Consider the following 16555-nt stretch of genomic DNA (forward strand, 5'->3'; position numbering starts at 1 on the left):
GGAGATCTGGCTTGGTAAGCAGCCATTTTGTTTAAAAGCAAGCAATAGATTACAATGTGGAAATTCAGAAGAGGAAAATTTTGCTCTTATCAGATTTGTTAATCTCTCTTCCAGTCTGGAATGAGAAGGATGTAGAAATGGTGAATAAACAGAAATCTCACAGTGTCTGTAATCATTATGAAGACATTTGGGCTGCCTGATTTAGGGAAAACAGGAGTAAGAAGCGACAAAATAATAATGGCACAGAGAAAATATACCAAGCACTCTTCCTCATCATCCCCTAACAAAACACAGGATAGGTGGTGAAGTTGAAAGGTAACACTCTTAAATTAACAAATATTTTTTTAAAAATTTAGTGCAATCTATAATTACCCCTTTAAACTCTGTATAGTAAGAACATCTGCAATTACACTGAGTGAAATTAGGACAATAATTCTGGTATCAGCAAGGGGTTAGCTGAAGATTCACCTAAGGGCAGAATATATCTATCTACAACGGATTATTTATATCTTCTCTGAAATCATCTGAGCCTGTTAACACAAGACTAGGTCTCCAGCACAGCAACAGCTAGTTCTTGGTGTGGGGAAAGCTGAAAACCAAAAGCCAGCAGCATACAAATTCACAAGTAACACAAACAAACATTTCATATTCACAAAAGCATGCATTTTTCTCACTTATTTTAGCTTTAGTACTATATGTACAGATTGCTAGATGCTGCTTTTACTCGAAGGTAAAATTTTTGAGTCTTGAATAGCAATTTTCGTGTTATTTGTCCTACCTAAAGCTAACTGGAAAAACAGTGATGAACCCTTTTTTCTTTTATGAAACTGAATGAATGAAAACCCCAACACCAGAGTATCTCAACATTTGTAGGACTGTGCATTTCAGGTTTTCACCATTCCAATCTACCTGCGACAACATTAAGAAAAAAACATTTCTAATAACTATCAAAAGCCCCCCATCCTCTTTCACTGAGAATCCTGAGATTCTTCTGTTTACTTTTAATTTGGAGAGAGCTTGATTGTGAGTTCCTCCAGGAAATTAAATTTCCATCTTTAGCAGTGCTCTACTATAGCTATCAGAAATGAAGCAACTGAGCGGAAATGTTACATGGTCACCCTTCTCAGCTTTAGAAACGTACTGTTGGAGGCTGGATTTCAAGATTGAATGAAGATTGCATTCTTGGCTACACCACTAAAACATAATGAAACAGTGCTGTCTGACATAGCTCCTGTTCTACACATCATATGCATTTCAGGCTCAATCTGTCTGCCCAAAAATAGGGACAACAAAAAGTTAAGATGTTCTAGACTATACCCATGGGGCTGGCAAGCATGGCACAGGACAAGTGGGAGAGCCATGCCCTTCTGGAGAGGCAGCTGGAGGCTAGGCATGGTACTGCAGCACTTTAAGGACAGTACTATACACCTGTACCTTGGCAACTGTGCCAAGCCTTTCTGGTTTTTAATTTTGTACCACGTATATCAATAAGGAAAGGGAAAAAAAGGAAAAAAAAATATAGCTGTGTGATACATGGTTGATACTGTTTAACAATTTGCAGTTATATTCCTGAAGGACATTCACATTCTAATCCTGCCACTTAAGTTTTTCAGAATTTCAGGTTTTATTTCCAGTTGTCAAATCCAAGAAGTTCAAGGGCTCAGACTCCCTCTTCACTTCTAGCAAAGTCTTTATCTTTAGTAAAAGGTCTTTTAGTTAAGGTCAACTAATACAAAGCCGCAGATCATATACCTATCAACTTATTTCTGCATACCCTTTTTCTCAGCGTTTCTTAAGAACTTCCCTGCAGGCTGATCACAAAGCAACGAGTGCTTTTGAACAAGCCATTGCCCAGACACAAACTAAACAGACACTCGTGCGGTTACAGTTACAGCTGATAAGCCTTTTTCTTTTTCCTGGTGAATGCCACTGCTTGACACTACACTCCATGGTAAGTAACAGGCACACAAGTATAATATTTTTTATTCACAATGACTCTCATAGGCTACTAAAAATCCTGATTTCTTTCACTGGCAAATTTCACTTTGAAAGCCATGGAGTCGGTGTCTTTAAAGGAAGACCCAACTTAAGCAGTATGCCCTAGGCTTCTAAGAAAATAGTGTAAACACATACTTTTATTTCAAATTTTAAAATACTCTTTATGGCCTTCATGACTTCACTTACATTCCTCTTCCATGCACTAATTTGCAAATTTCCAACACAATTCATCCAACAGACATGGCAAAAAACGTATGTTTTACTGAATTTCAATCCTTTTAAAGCTATTCAGAGGCAGCACATGTCTAAAAGATAAGCAGAATCCATATGAACTTGATTGCTGTAATGTTTTGTAGCCAATTGTTAAAAAATGTTGTTAGCAAGTATCTCTATAAATAAACCAATGAATGTCACGAGACTGAGTTTGCTTATGGGTCTGCATACGCAAAAGTTAGTTTTCATCTCTTCATAAAAAAAAGCATTAAAATTTCAGAAACAGACTTCATCTTAAAAATGTTTTTTTGTATGACCACACTATTCCCCACTGTACTATCCACTGGCGTTTTGGGGATCCTTAGCCAGAGAGCAGGGCTTTAGGGATCCTTCATCTGTTCAGTCTAACATGAAATAATAGTGCGTGGCAAATGACTGGATCCATTTGAAAACTTCAAATCAATCAAGGTTCAGTTAAATACAAAGCAAATACTACGTATATGAAAAAATTACCGAGTTTGTCTCAAATACTGCAAAAAATATTTGCATCATCCAGATTTTTATACCATGAAGATGATGTAGCACATAACTGATCGAATATCAAATGTTGGCAAGTATTAAACTGAATTGTCTTAATTTTATTTAACAGCTACAATTTTTCATTTTTTGCACTTTAAAATTAATATTGTAAATGCAATTTGAAGTTTTACAAATAAATTTTACTTTGAGCAAGAGACTGTGTTTATCTGAAGCTGAAATTTAACTGAAAATATTTCCATATCCAATGGAAAGCCAATTTGAAAGTTTTGTCTATTTATGTTGCTTTACTGTTACACTGTAAATCTACAAGCACCAGAACACTGTACACAGAAAAACCGAAGTTTTTAGGAATTTAAAATTACTTACGAGCTGCTCAGACTTTACACCATAGAGCTGAATGGTCTTTGCCACATTTTTGGCCACCGCTAAACTCAGGTCAGCATCAACAGCAGCCACATTTAGCTCACTGGAAGCAAAGATTACAAACCTTAATTAACAACCATACAGTGTCATATTTAATTGATAAAAGAATTAACTATGAATACATAGTTACGTGGCAAGTCAATTTAGAAAGAGTAATGCATACAACCAAGTCTTTCTAAGCACCGTAATTCAGTTTACAATTTAATAAGTCATTTGGGAATTTTATGTGCAGTGTTCCTATTCTAGTAAAAATGAGCAAAGTTTAGGAGTGACACTTCAGTATGAAATCACTCTTAGTAAGCCATTCAAAAATATTGACTGCAATTAACTACATTCAAGCTTTGGCAGCAGCCTTCAAACATTACAGGTGAATACACAGTCATTCAACTCTGGAATTACATGAGCTGTGCAGAAATACCCAGGGGACGCCTTAGCTTGACACAACTAATAAGCTGTGTTTTAGGCAATCCTTTATAGTAACATAGGCCCCAAAGGAATGACAGGGAACAAACGGCAGAAGGAAAAGACTTTAAATCACTTCCAGTGGTTCTTGTTTGTGGAACCCCATAGATCTCCCATCAGCAGGGGCTGCATTCATAAATGCTCTACTGAAAACAGACAAGCCCAAGGACCATCATGTTGCTAGTGATGAGATTCACCTTTCCTAAAAACTGGAACAGCACTGGGCACCCTGACATAGGAATAACCTTCTCCAACAACTCTGCAGGGCCCCAAACAACACAACTTAAAGGTCACTCTGGAAAACTCAGTTAAAATTTCATTTCACGTCTTTTCCCTTCTCCTCTGCAAGGAGCAAAATAACATCATTAGCCGCACCAACAGGCATGTTCTGAGCATCTCCCACTCCCAGCCACAAGTCCAGTGTCAGTACTCAGCACCACACACTGTGGGAAAATAACAGAGGATTGACGAGGACTGTAAACACGGCCAGGTGACTTGCAGCTGGGGTGCAGAAAAACATACACAGCACACTAATTGCTGTTTAACCTTGTGTTTTGGGCAAGTAGAACATCTGTGTTTAGATAATGTATGACTGTAGTAGACTTAGAGACATGCTCTCAAACATGCTTGAGATTCCTGCCCTGCTGTGGGAAAAATCAAAGCCCAGCAGTACAGTAGGCCTGCGTGAATCCTTGAAATCCAGGTGAAAACAGCAGGTTCAGTAATCCTCTAACATGGACCAAGCTCCCCAGTACCTGCGTCCCCACTTGTGTGCCTCTGCCTGGGTGCTGCTTTGGGGATTCCCCCAGTTGGCGAGGTAACAAAAATAAACGTACTCCTTGCATTTCATCTGTGGTTTTGTGGTTGTTCCAGTGGCCAGCCTGTGCCGCCTCAGCCAGACACACACACACAATGAACACTGCCCATCAGTTTCAGATTGTGCTAAATAGAATAACCCTTATCAAACCTTGTGAGGGAAAATAAACCATTGGTAATTCAAGCATCTCATTCTACAAATTCTACGTGGAACAGTCATTTTATCTATTATCTTGCTGTTTCACTGTAACAGAATATTTACATCAGGTATTATCATTTGCAGCCAGGCAACTATCATCTTCCCTTCGACACAGTTAGAATAATTAAGATATCAGACTTCTACAATACATGTGGGGTTTCTCTTCCTGATGTTTTATAAGCTTAAGCAGTAAAACTTAAAAGGAAATTTTCAGTTATTCCAGAAAAACAAAATATAGAAAATATATGACAAACAATATTTTAAAAATAAATTATAAAAAATAATAATAAAGAGGCTGTTACCCTGATGCATTAAGCATCACTGCAGCCTCATCTCTAGTGCTGTTTGCAGTTCTGGGACCCACCATTTCAGAAGGATGTGAATGAAGGTCCTTGAATGCTTCCAGAGGAAGACAAAGCTGAAAGGGCTGGAAGGAATGTTCTATGAGAGGCAGCTAAGGACTCTGAGCTCATCTAGTTTGGAGAAAAGGGAGGCTCAGGGGTGACCTCATAGCTTTCTGCAGCTTCCTGAGTGGAAGTGGAGAGGGAGGTGCTGATCTCTTCTCCCTGGGATCCAGTGATAGGATGTGTGGGAATAGTTCAAAGCTGTGCCATGGGAGGTTCAGACTGGATATTAGGAAGCATCTATTTACGAAAAGGTTGGTCAAACCCCAGAATGGCCTTCCTAGACAGGTGGTCAATGCCTCAAATCTGTCACTATTTGAAAGGCATTTGGACAATGCCCTTAATAACAGGCTTCAACTTTTGGTCAGCCCTGAGTTGGTCAGACAGTTGGACCAGATGATCGTTGAAGGACCCTTCCAACTGAAACAGTTTATTCGTATTCCATTCAATTCCATTCCATTCTATTCTATTCCATACTATTCCTATTCTATTCTAAATCCTGACTTCAATTTTGCACTAACCAGTTTTATATCTAAAGATTAATCAACCTTTTACTGCCATAAGGAAGTCTAATTTCTAAAATCATAAAAAACCTGTTGTTGGAGATTACATTTTGCAATTCATTATACATGCATACCTGGCTATAGTTTTAACGATGCTGTCAAGCTCCTCAGAAGAAGGAGGATTCCGACCTCCAGGAGGGAAGACAAGATTGATGGGGTCAAAGAGTCGAGATAAGGATTTTGACAAATAAGCAGCTTCATATTGTTGCAGTGAATCTTTCAAGGCCTTTTCTGGACTGTGGGTATAAAACAAAATTACTACTTCTTAAATGAAATTACACAGTAGAATTGAATCTTTCCAGACCATACATATATGAGCTTCACAGTCCTGAACCCGTTTTTTCTTTCTGCTCTTTAAATGTACGCATTTGAAAAGAATTTAATAGTGTGTACCACCTTACTTTTCACTTGAACCATGTAACTAGTCAAGGAGTCATTCTCTGTAGATCAATACAGTCCTTAGCACTTTCTGTAAAACCTACATGGAATCTCTAATTCAAGATTTTCTTGAGACAAACAGTGCTAAAAACATCTGCAAAATATCAGCAAGATATCCATAACCACAATGATTTTTTTTTTTTATATTCACTAGCAGATAGCTTGCCCCCAGTGATGTATCACTACCCACCACCATCACCCCAAAAATGTATCTCCTAGTATACGTATGACTATAGAAAGCTTCAAATAGAGAGACTCTTATATGTACCTTTAGTTAGCTTCAGACTTTAGCATTTCTAGTTGTGAAAAAGAGTAAGCAGTTGCTCTCTCAAACACTTTACTCTCAATGTCAGAGGTTTGGTGAACTTTTTTACCTTGCTTCCATTGAAGTCAATGGAAAATCTCCCACTGACTGCTCAGGAGCATATTTAAGCCAAAATAAATCTCACATAAAATATTCATTTTATCTTACATAAGTCTAGAATTCCTAATAGACTTGATGAGCCTGTTTCAGTTTGATCTTTCTGATATCTACCACTCAGATCATGTTTATTCTACAATATATAAACATAAAAACTATGAATCATAACAAACTGAGCATTTGTCACACTCCGATTGTGATATCATTAGAAGCAAGTTACTGCTGTAATCGCAACACATATAAAACTGAATTTTCATCATTCACCTTTTTTTTTTACCCAAAGAGACAAAGAGATAAATCTACTTCCAAAGTCAGGGCCTTTGTGAAAGACAAGACAATCCAACACTGTTAGTTATATAATCTAATGAAAATCCTACAGCTCTAAAATAGTATTAAAGTGATAACTGCAAGAGATAAAAAAAGCCTTAAAAATTTTCATGCTCTGACAATTTGAATAACACTAAGTTCTTAAAAAAAATTCTGTTTCCTTGCAGGGTTCAAACCTTTAGATTTTATTGCCTTAAGAGTTCAAAATACATACTCATAATCTTGGTTCTTTTGCATGAATATATCCTGTGGATCTTCTTCCATTTGTTGTAGTTCAGCAAAGAGATCCGTGGTTCCACTTGTGTTAAAATTCCTCTGAATATTTTGACTATACTGTTGCAGGCGTTTCCACAAATCATTGTAAAGTCTCAGTAATTTAGGGTATTCTCCTTCAAAAGCTTGTTTCAAAAACATAGAGGCTGCAAAATAAAGCAGTAATATGCACTGCTATGTTCAAACTAATTCTGTGATTCATATAAACAACATATATCCTTGCATTTACATCAAAGAATGACATAAAACATTATCCTATAATATATAGTAACGTAACACTTACTATTAATTTCAAGGTGGCATAAGCTATCACATTAAGTGCAGCTGACAAAGGTATGTATCTAAGCACCAGCATAAAACCCACAACTAGAAGACTGGACATGGAAAACTTATTTTGTATAACACAGATATTAATCATGGTTGTAAAAAAATTAATATTAAACTTATTTTATTATATAATTTATTATATGATTTATTTAGTATTATAATTCATTTAAGGCAAAGGGTGATTAGAAGTCCCTAAATATAGAGATTTTCAAATATTAGCTTGATGGGGAAAAAGTGTGGGGCTGTGAAGCTTTGAAGATACCCGTTGCAAAGAAACAAAGATAACTTCCATGAGCCGAACACTTAAGAAATGTGGTGAGGGAAGAATATGCTTACACACACTTCTTAAAACAAGGTACCTAAAATGCAATTCCTAAACCTGTCAAAGAAAGAATGACAAAGCCAGCAGAAAAGTCAGCATTATTTTCAGCCTTGAAAGGCTTGCCACAAGAAACAGGAAATGAAAGAAATGTACAACTGTTTTAGCAACTGATGTTAATCTTGATCTAACATCACTCATATTTTATGGATTTCCCATTACATTAGGAGATTAACACTGCTCCATTCATTTGTAGGTTTTCAAGTTCCAGACATCTGCCCCACTTCACCCACCCTCTCCTTTCAACTCAAATGTATTCTAATTCTGAATACTGAGGGATGAACATTTGTTATCAAACACAGAGTTACTTCAGGTCACAAAGCTGTGTTTACAAAGACTTTCCCAACCTCGCAAAAGCAGGTCAGGATCTATTATCACACTCTGTAAAATGCCATGAATTCCAATTTTTACACTATTTTTCTGGCATTGTCTAGTCCTCCTCTGATCTCTGTGATCTAGAGGTCAGTGACAGATGTCAGTGGATTCAATCACTTAGAATTTTTATGTGAAAAATGAACATTCTCATATAGATGCATCACTTAAATGAAAAAGTCCATGCTCTGTAAGCCCTGTTTCCCCAAAACTCAGCTATAGGAAAGTAAAAACATCCTTCACAGTTAAAAACATCCATCCATTCCCTCTGAACGTTTATATAAAAAACATGATTAAAAATCCTAAGTAATAAAATAGTTTTGAATAGCTGTCAGGCAAAGTACTGCTGACAAAATGTAAGAGTTCCCTTACTTCTGAAATGTTGATTGATCCCATTAACTGATGTCACAATTTCACAATCTTAAAACCGAGTGCTGCAAACAGGTAGCAGGTACTCGGTGTGAACAGGCGAGACTCCGGGTGTGTTCATCCTGCTGTGAAAGTACCGCGCCAGGCAAACAGTGCAATTAATATATTTTAACACAAGATGAATACGTTTTCTTTTGGGATCATCTAGTTACTTAGCAACCACTGAAGATGAATCAACCAGCTAGTTCCTCAAAATGATATTACTGCTATGAAGCCTGGAAGGATGGAATTTTGAAGGGCCAATGCAAGAGCTGAGATCACGAAGATAAATGCAAACCATATGCACTTGATCTGTATGGGCAACAGATGAACTGTAGACACTGTACACAAACATGAAAGGCACGTTTATGAAAATGCCAATCTCACCCGGGCTTATGATCCATTAGAATGTGCTGGTACCAGTACTGTCTCATGTTTATAGAGGATTTTTATTTAATAATCCTTGATTGCATCTGCTATTTATGTATTACATATGCACAGAATATTGTGTATAGTCAGAACACCAGCACTTTTTCTATATTTAGACAAGACACGACTTTGAAGAAACTCAAGTCCTATTTATAAAGGTATCCAAAAATGGCTAAAATCAGGTTTTTACAACTAGTCAGTGTTAAACAAGAAAAAAAGTGTAAAACGGCTCTTTAAATCAAGTTACTATTTTTAAACTTGGCAAACCCATACACTTTGGAAAATGTAATGGGTCATTCCAAACACTTTTACCTCCACATACAGTTGCAAAAATATGTTTTTGTTATTAGATAATGATGACTTAATTAAACAGAATATACTTCTTTCTGAAAATTTAACCATAGTTTAGGAGAATCACCCCGTTTGGTTACAAAACCAGGAAGCTTTGAATTCACAGATCCCATACTGAGTGAACCACTGCTAAAGTTCTAGTAGAGGAGATAATGAGCAAAGGGTTTATTGAAATGAGATATTTAAAATAGTTGCAGAACACATCACAAACCATTTATATTGAATACTTACAGTCTGTTGCTGACTGAAACTGAGAGGAAAGTGTCTGAGTTACTGCAGTCCAAAATTTGTACAAAATATCAGACTGGCCATCCTGATAGAAAGGGACAAAAGAAAAACAAGTTTCAAAACATACTCTTTTGAATACAAATGCTTCCAGTCAAAGTTGTTTTACCATCACTGAGAATAAAAACTAAGTAAATGAGAAACTTTTCCTCAAGCATAAACCTAGAAAAAAATACTGGGGAAAACAAAACTAAAAGCATCAGTCTTCTCTCAAATGGAATATTTTCCCCTTCAGTGGGTTTCTCATTCATGGGGGGTTCTCATGCTGTGATGTATCACAGCAATTACTGTTACTGCCACTACTACATGCTTCCAAATGCTGACCAGGGACCAAAACCTGTATACACTGCTCTGCATTACACAGAACAGTATCCTGTTTCTAAAAACATAAAAACACATGAACAATGAACCTTACAGATGACTTTACCGCCTTGTGTCAACAGGGCTTGCTGTCAGAGGAAGAAACAAGGGACCACAGTCTTGCAAAAAGGACATACAAGTACTGCCCCCAGTTTCTTGCACTTAGACTCAAGCATTCAAGTGTAATTTTGTTCTCAAGGGAAAGTTTAGATCAGATATTAGGGGGAAGTTCTTTACAGAGAGAGTGGTAAGGTGCTAGAAGGGGCTGCCCAGAGAGGTGATGGATGCCCCATCCCTGGAGGTGTTCAAGGCCAAGTGATCCTTGGGGTGCCTTCCAACCCAGACCATTCTATGATTCTATGATTCTTCCCATCTGTATGTTTGAGGTAGAAAAAACTACAAGAGATGATGATGGGTATGCTGCCCTGCCACTAGTTAGACATGTGGGAGGCTGTCCGGTGTTTTCATGGGAAGGGGAAGCTCACTCTGGAGAGAACGGTTTTCTTCACTGCATGGCATTCATGTAATGTATTGCCCCTGCTATATAATTTAACCAGTTTGAGCAAGTCACTATAGTAACGAGAATTAGTGAAAAGTGCCCAGAATGAAAAAAGTGAAACAGCCAGTACTGATGACAAGTGTCAGCAGTTCTAAGATCTTACGCCAGCACTTTGCTGTTTCTATCCTGACTCGCTCTGAAACACAGTCACCGAATCGAGGAATGGTTTGGGTGGAAGAGACCTTAAAGATCACCTAGTTGCAACCCCCTGCCACGATTTGAAATCAAAAGCACAATATACACAGCAGAAGATGGATTTAAGCAAAGGGCTCAGCACTGAAATTGCTATCAAATAGGGATGCATTTTCTTAGCTTTCCTTTTGGCACTGCCAGTGACTCCACTATGAGAAAAATGAGAAAAAAATACCCAACCAAAAAAGCCCCTCAAAAGACAAACAACCCTTTATGTTGTTAACAATACAAGCCCTCCTAACATGTCAGTTCAACTTCTGCACTGCCCAGCACCACAAAAAAGGGGAAATTAGCTATTGAATGTAGAAGCCCAGCTACTCCAAACAGAACTATTGAAAAGGATAAAGGAACAAAGAACGTGCTCTATTCATTTGCACTGGCAGTAACACCGCAAAGCAATGGAGGTGTTTAGAATGGCATCTGTGAACAGGGTACCACTGCATTCCACCTGAAGAACTGGTCATTGATAGACAGCAAGTTCAAGCTCAAGTTTCAGTTCCAAAACTATGCTCAAGAAGAACTGAGATAAAAGCTGGAAATCAGCCAAAGTTACACTGAGACATCTAAAAATTAAAATAGTAGTACCAAAAGAAAAAAAACCAAAAACAACCAGATAGAATTCTTTCACAAATTCTGAGATTAGATGAGGAACTCATCCAACTCTACCCCATATTTCTAAAGATATTCAAAGAAAAGATAAAATTTATGGGTCATATGTTAAGAATTGAGAGAGAACACCTTTTCCTTGTTGGACTCATACTTGTAAAATGTATGAAAATTAATATAAAATACTAAAATAAACTGGGATGATGGAACCTCATTTTTGAGTGCTTGAGGACACGGATCAATTTAGAAACTGAAGTAGCTTATTGCTTTATAGCTATGTTTGCATATCCTGTAAAACTGCAAATGATTTTCATAAATGGGCAAAATAGACAATGATTCAGAAGGTGCACTGTGTATAATACCTTCAGGTTTTTGTAAATTTATTACTATGGCATACACATGAAATTACTCGGTTCTTCATTTCACAGTTTCACATTTAAAACATGAAAATGACTATAAAACAAATGACCTTTCACATCAACTACAAAGTAAATTAATTAGTTTTCATATTCTCTACCCCAACCTGGAACAATGTTTACCTATTCAGCATGGTGACTCAATTCAATTTCTAAATAATCTAACGGAGGTTGAAAAATACTTAGAGAGCACTTTCAAACAAATCTTTTTCATTACAGTAGTCACCATTTACACCTCTTTCTCAGTCCCAGCAGAAAATGCCAGGATTAAAGGGTTCTGAAATCAAACTTGCATGTAGTCCCTTCACATCAACATTTCTACCTTCATTGTCAGATTCAACACAGTGACAAATAACAGCAATAAGTATGTGTTGTCCTTTCATGTTTTTGTGAAAATATCTAGCTCCTGTATGTACCTATATACATATACACATATCTAATATAGTCAGACTTATGTACTCATGTAAGCATTTGCAGAGTAGCCACAGCTGTACCAAACTAATTAAGACTCTGCCCATCAACTTGTGTCTTCTGACCTGGGAAAATGGTGTTTATGTGTCAGAATTCTGTAGTGTAGAAGGCCCTCACACTTTGGCTAACCAACTGCATTATGTATGAGGAGAAACAAGCGCAGAAAAGCTACGTGGAAAATTCAAATAACATTTCATACTGACTGACTATTGAGTCAAAAAGGAGGAAAAATGATTAATGGCTCAGCTTCAGACCAACTAAAAACACTATCTATGGAGTCATTGCTGGTTGGTTGTACAACGTAAGATCAGGTATTTCCCTGTGTCCAGTGCTGAGAAGCAGTCACTCTGGAGGTGAAGTATAGCTGCTGATTAATAGCACACAAAAGACCATGTAAGAGTTTCTGGCAGGAACTAGAGAATACTGTTGCCCACGCATACACCAGGGGGTATTTAAGTGGGTGGACTGTAGCTACCAAAATTGGAATACAGCAAGGCAATAGCATTAGATACTCCTGATGGAGTAAAAAGTGCCATATACCACCATGAGCATCCAGAAAACATTTATTTATTTTGTTTAAACCTGTATTTTCTTATGCTTACACATTAACTCAAGATATTATTTTTTAAAGTATCTCACTGTTTATTTTTTAAATAATGTATTCTATCTAATAGAGCTTACTTCTGTGCTTGTTGATCAGAATGGAAATTATAATTTAACTATTTAAAATATAATGTGCAATTCCATTTGACAATTATCAAACCTAGAATATGACACAACAAAGGGCAGCAAAAGAACCATTTTTCTCTAGCTTAGAGGGAAAATAAAGGAATGTCCTTCTCTTTGTACTGGACATCTTCAAGGACTTGAGAAGATAGGCAGGATGAAGGCGAAGAAGAAAGGCCAGTACTGCTTGACTGAAATGCACGCAGCAAATCTAGTGGCTCATCTTATTGTAATGGAAAGTTTACAAGCCTTCCCCTGTGCTTCATATAGCACTGTGAGCAACATCCCACAGTATCAGAAAGTAACTGCTCTTTTGGGCCTTTTGCTTTCAGAAAATGTCATCCAGCTAAAATTGCATTCTTGTCATCTTCCCATCTGTACAGTGTCATGAATTTGGTTCTCCTCTACACTTACGCCAAATACCCTCACTGGCAGACAATGTACGGGAGCATTGGGTATATCCACACTAGTGATTCAGTGTGTAGAAGGGGCCCTTTTTTGTGCAAATCTGCCCTGTGTCTGTACTTGCGGTCTTGCAGAACACACAGAAGAGTGCTAGCAGACTACTTCCACTATTCATGGAATATGCTACCTCATCATTAGCTTAAAAAGAACAACTTCTGCAATTAAATAGCTTTTTGCAGCATATCATCATATTTTTGTAACAGAACCCACAAGGATGTACTAATATTTTTATCAATTAATATTCTGAGACTTTAAATTGGGAATTTTCCATTTCTCTTCCTTCTGAAAATGAAACAAAATTGAAAGATGTTAAATTACTTACACCCCCTCCAAAATAAAAATGCTTGCTTTGAAATCTAGTCACAAGCAGATTAACATCTTGTGATACAATCCCTTGTAGCAGGAGCAGCTGACAAGATGAGTAATGAACTGCATCCGATTATCTTTTCAGCTCTGTGGCAATCATTTTCCAACAGCTTCCTATTCCATAACCAACAACACTGGAAAAAGGTCACCATTCTGTCATATCCCCCCCAGCGTATGTGTTTAATAACACAAAGAACACATAAACCTTTGGAAGTTAAGAGATCTGGTACCATTACACGGGGCAAAACTGTTTCAGGTGGATATTGCAAATTCAGGCGTCGCACATAAAACATCCATACATAATTTAAAGTCTCTCAGAAGGAAACTATTACACTTCAGCATATAATAAAATGTGATTTCCTCATTTCACGCAATATGGTCTTTCTTCAACAGAAGAACCCTAACTGTAATTGATGGTATCTAAAACTCAGGACAGGCAAGGTTCAGACTGACATACACATATTTTCCCCATCATGGAATACAACTGAATTAAATCGACGAACATTAATTCAAAGCAACTGTAGAACTGCAAAGGCAAAACATGATTTTTCCCCCCAAAGCAGATCCATTATACTCAGCATTTTTGAACTGGTGGTACTATCAGCTTTATTTTGATCTCACAGCAGAGAAAATCTGCGCATAAATCATATTTTGCACCACGATGAAATGGCTGGGAGGTTAAGATCAGTCACAGAACTGGTTATTTTCTCATAAAAAACTGCTCTGAAAATGCTCCTATACCTAAACTAGACTTACATAAACCAATAATTTACAAAAAAACCCCTAACAATCTGCCAACCAAAACTAGGAATTAAAAATATTGTCGCTGCTGTTCCTGCACCCAGTGAGCACTTTATCTCCCAGAATTGATGTAGCTGAGCAGGCACGCAGACGGCTCAGTAGCCCCTGTGCAACTCCTTGGGAAGTGCACAACACCTTAGGACTGTCGTACTCTTGTCCATTCTTTGCTGCCAGAATTGAACTGCACAACTGCTGGGTAACACAAACCAGCACAAGCCTCTGCTGTTCAGACTGCTGGACAGCTGGGCAGAATCGTGGGAAAAGAAAGATGCTTTTGAAACACATATGGACTACAAGCACATAGCCACCTTTGAAGATGTTATTCCCAGGGAATCTACTTGCATCTGTGTACAGTAAAACAGAACAATCGGATTCCAGTCTGGCCCATGCATTATAATTTTACCATTTTTCACTGTTTGACAGTTCAGCACTCAATCACACATACTACACACATACAAACTCACACAGGAATTATTTCCTCAAAATTACACACATAAATAAGAAAAATACATCCAGCAGGCTAGACCACAAATGGCAATGAGTTTTCTCAACAGTAAGGCTCACTGTACACTAACTGGACAAAGATGATTAGTTTAAGTTATAATTCAACAAAGTTTACCCTTATTAGAATAAGAGATGCAGGCAGTCTGCTTAACTTCCATGGTATACCTTATTTATGTGAAATTAAGAATGTGCTTAAGTGCTTTGCTGAATCAGGGCCATAATCAACAATCAGCAAAAACTGTGTTCACCTTGTATTACTATTTAATTTCAACTAATACTATAAAGTTACTACTGTCAATACTCTCCACAGACAGTAAGGTTGTGCAACTTCCCCACAATGGGGGGGGGGGGGGGGGTTTAGATAAAAAATATTAAGAATTCATGATCATGTTGCTTATTGACAGTACCAGGAGACACATTTGGACATTGCTCTCAGTCCCAGCCCAGAAAGTAAAATCAAACATAGGTTTGTGCATTCTTGGTGAACACAGACTAGCAAATTGTATTTTAAGATAAAGTTCTCTAAGTAAACTAATAAAATTGAGTCTTTCCTCAATAATAAAGGCATAATAATTATGAAAATTTAATATTCTAATGGCACAAGTTTAACACTTTCGCTCATCTAGGACATACATTTAGCAGAGGCCAAATTCAAAGCAGCTGACTGGCCTTTTAGGCAGCGATTTTAAGCTGCAAGTCAACACAACCACAGAATGGCTTCCTAAGCAAGGCCACCTAATCCGCATCGCCTATGACTGTGACCAGGATGGAGACTCCACAACCTCCCTGAGCAACCCATGCCAAAGTCTCAGTCACCCTCACAGTGAAAAGGTGTTTCCTGATGTTCAGAGGGAACCTCCCATGTTTCAGTTTGTTCCTCCTGTCTCTGGTCCTGCCACTAAGCACCACTCTAAAGAGCTTGGCCCCAGCATCTTTGCACTCTCTGTTCAGGTATTTATGTCTGTTGATGAGATCCCTCTGAGCCTTCTTTTCTCCAGGCTGAACAGTCCCAGCTCTCAGCCCTTCCTCAGAGGAGAGACACTCCAGTCCCTCCATCTTTGTGGCCCTACAGTGGATTCTTTCCAGTGTGTCCTCATCTCTCCTGTACTGTGGAGGCCAGCACTAAACACAGCACTCAATGTGTGGCCTTACTGGTGGTGAATAAAGAGAATGATTGCTGCTGGCAATACTGTGCCTAATGCAGCCCAGGACATCATTCAGCTTCTTTGCCACAAGAACACATTGCTAGCTTATGTTCAACTCAGTGGTCACCAGGACCCCCAAGTCCTTTTCTGTCAAGCTGCTTTCCAGCTGGGCTGTCTCCATCATGTACTAGTTCCAGGGCTTGCTCCTCCCCAGGTGAAGAACTTTGCACTTCTTCCTTGTTAAACTTCATGAGGTTCCTGTCAGCCCATTTCTCCAGCCTGTTGAGATCCTTCTGGATGCCATGACCCTTTGGAG

The 16555-nt window shown here is 38.0% G+C and overlaps 1 protein-coding gene across 1 annotated transcript in view; it reads right to left on the bottom strand.

The window, feature by feature from the left end:
- Window positions 1–16555, bottom strand: part of COG5 (component of oligomeric golgi complex 5) — a gene marked incomplete at its 5' end in the record, with an annotated part of 188219 nt that overhangs the window by 41546 nt on the left and 130118 nt on the right. Inside the window, 4 exons of the mRNA XM_084271916.1 lie at window positions 3118–3217; window positions 5693–5854; window positions 7019–7223; window positions 9575–9656. Of these exons, the coding sequence (XP_084128042.1) occupies window positions 3118–3217; window positions 5693–5854; window positions 7019–7223; window positions 9575–9656 (549 nt within the window). The remainder of the gene's footprint in view (window positions 1–3117; window positions 3218–5692; window positions 5855–7018; window positions 7224–9574; window positions 9657–16555) is intronic.

The sequence above is a fragment of the Gallinula chloropus genome (genome assembly GCF_964237585.1).
Source record: "Gallinula chloropus genome assembly, chromosome: 1".
Lineage (NCBI taxonomy): Eukaryota > Metazoa > Chordata > Aves > Gruiformes > Rallidae > Gallinula > Gallinula chloropus.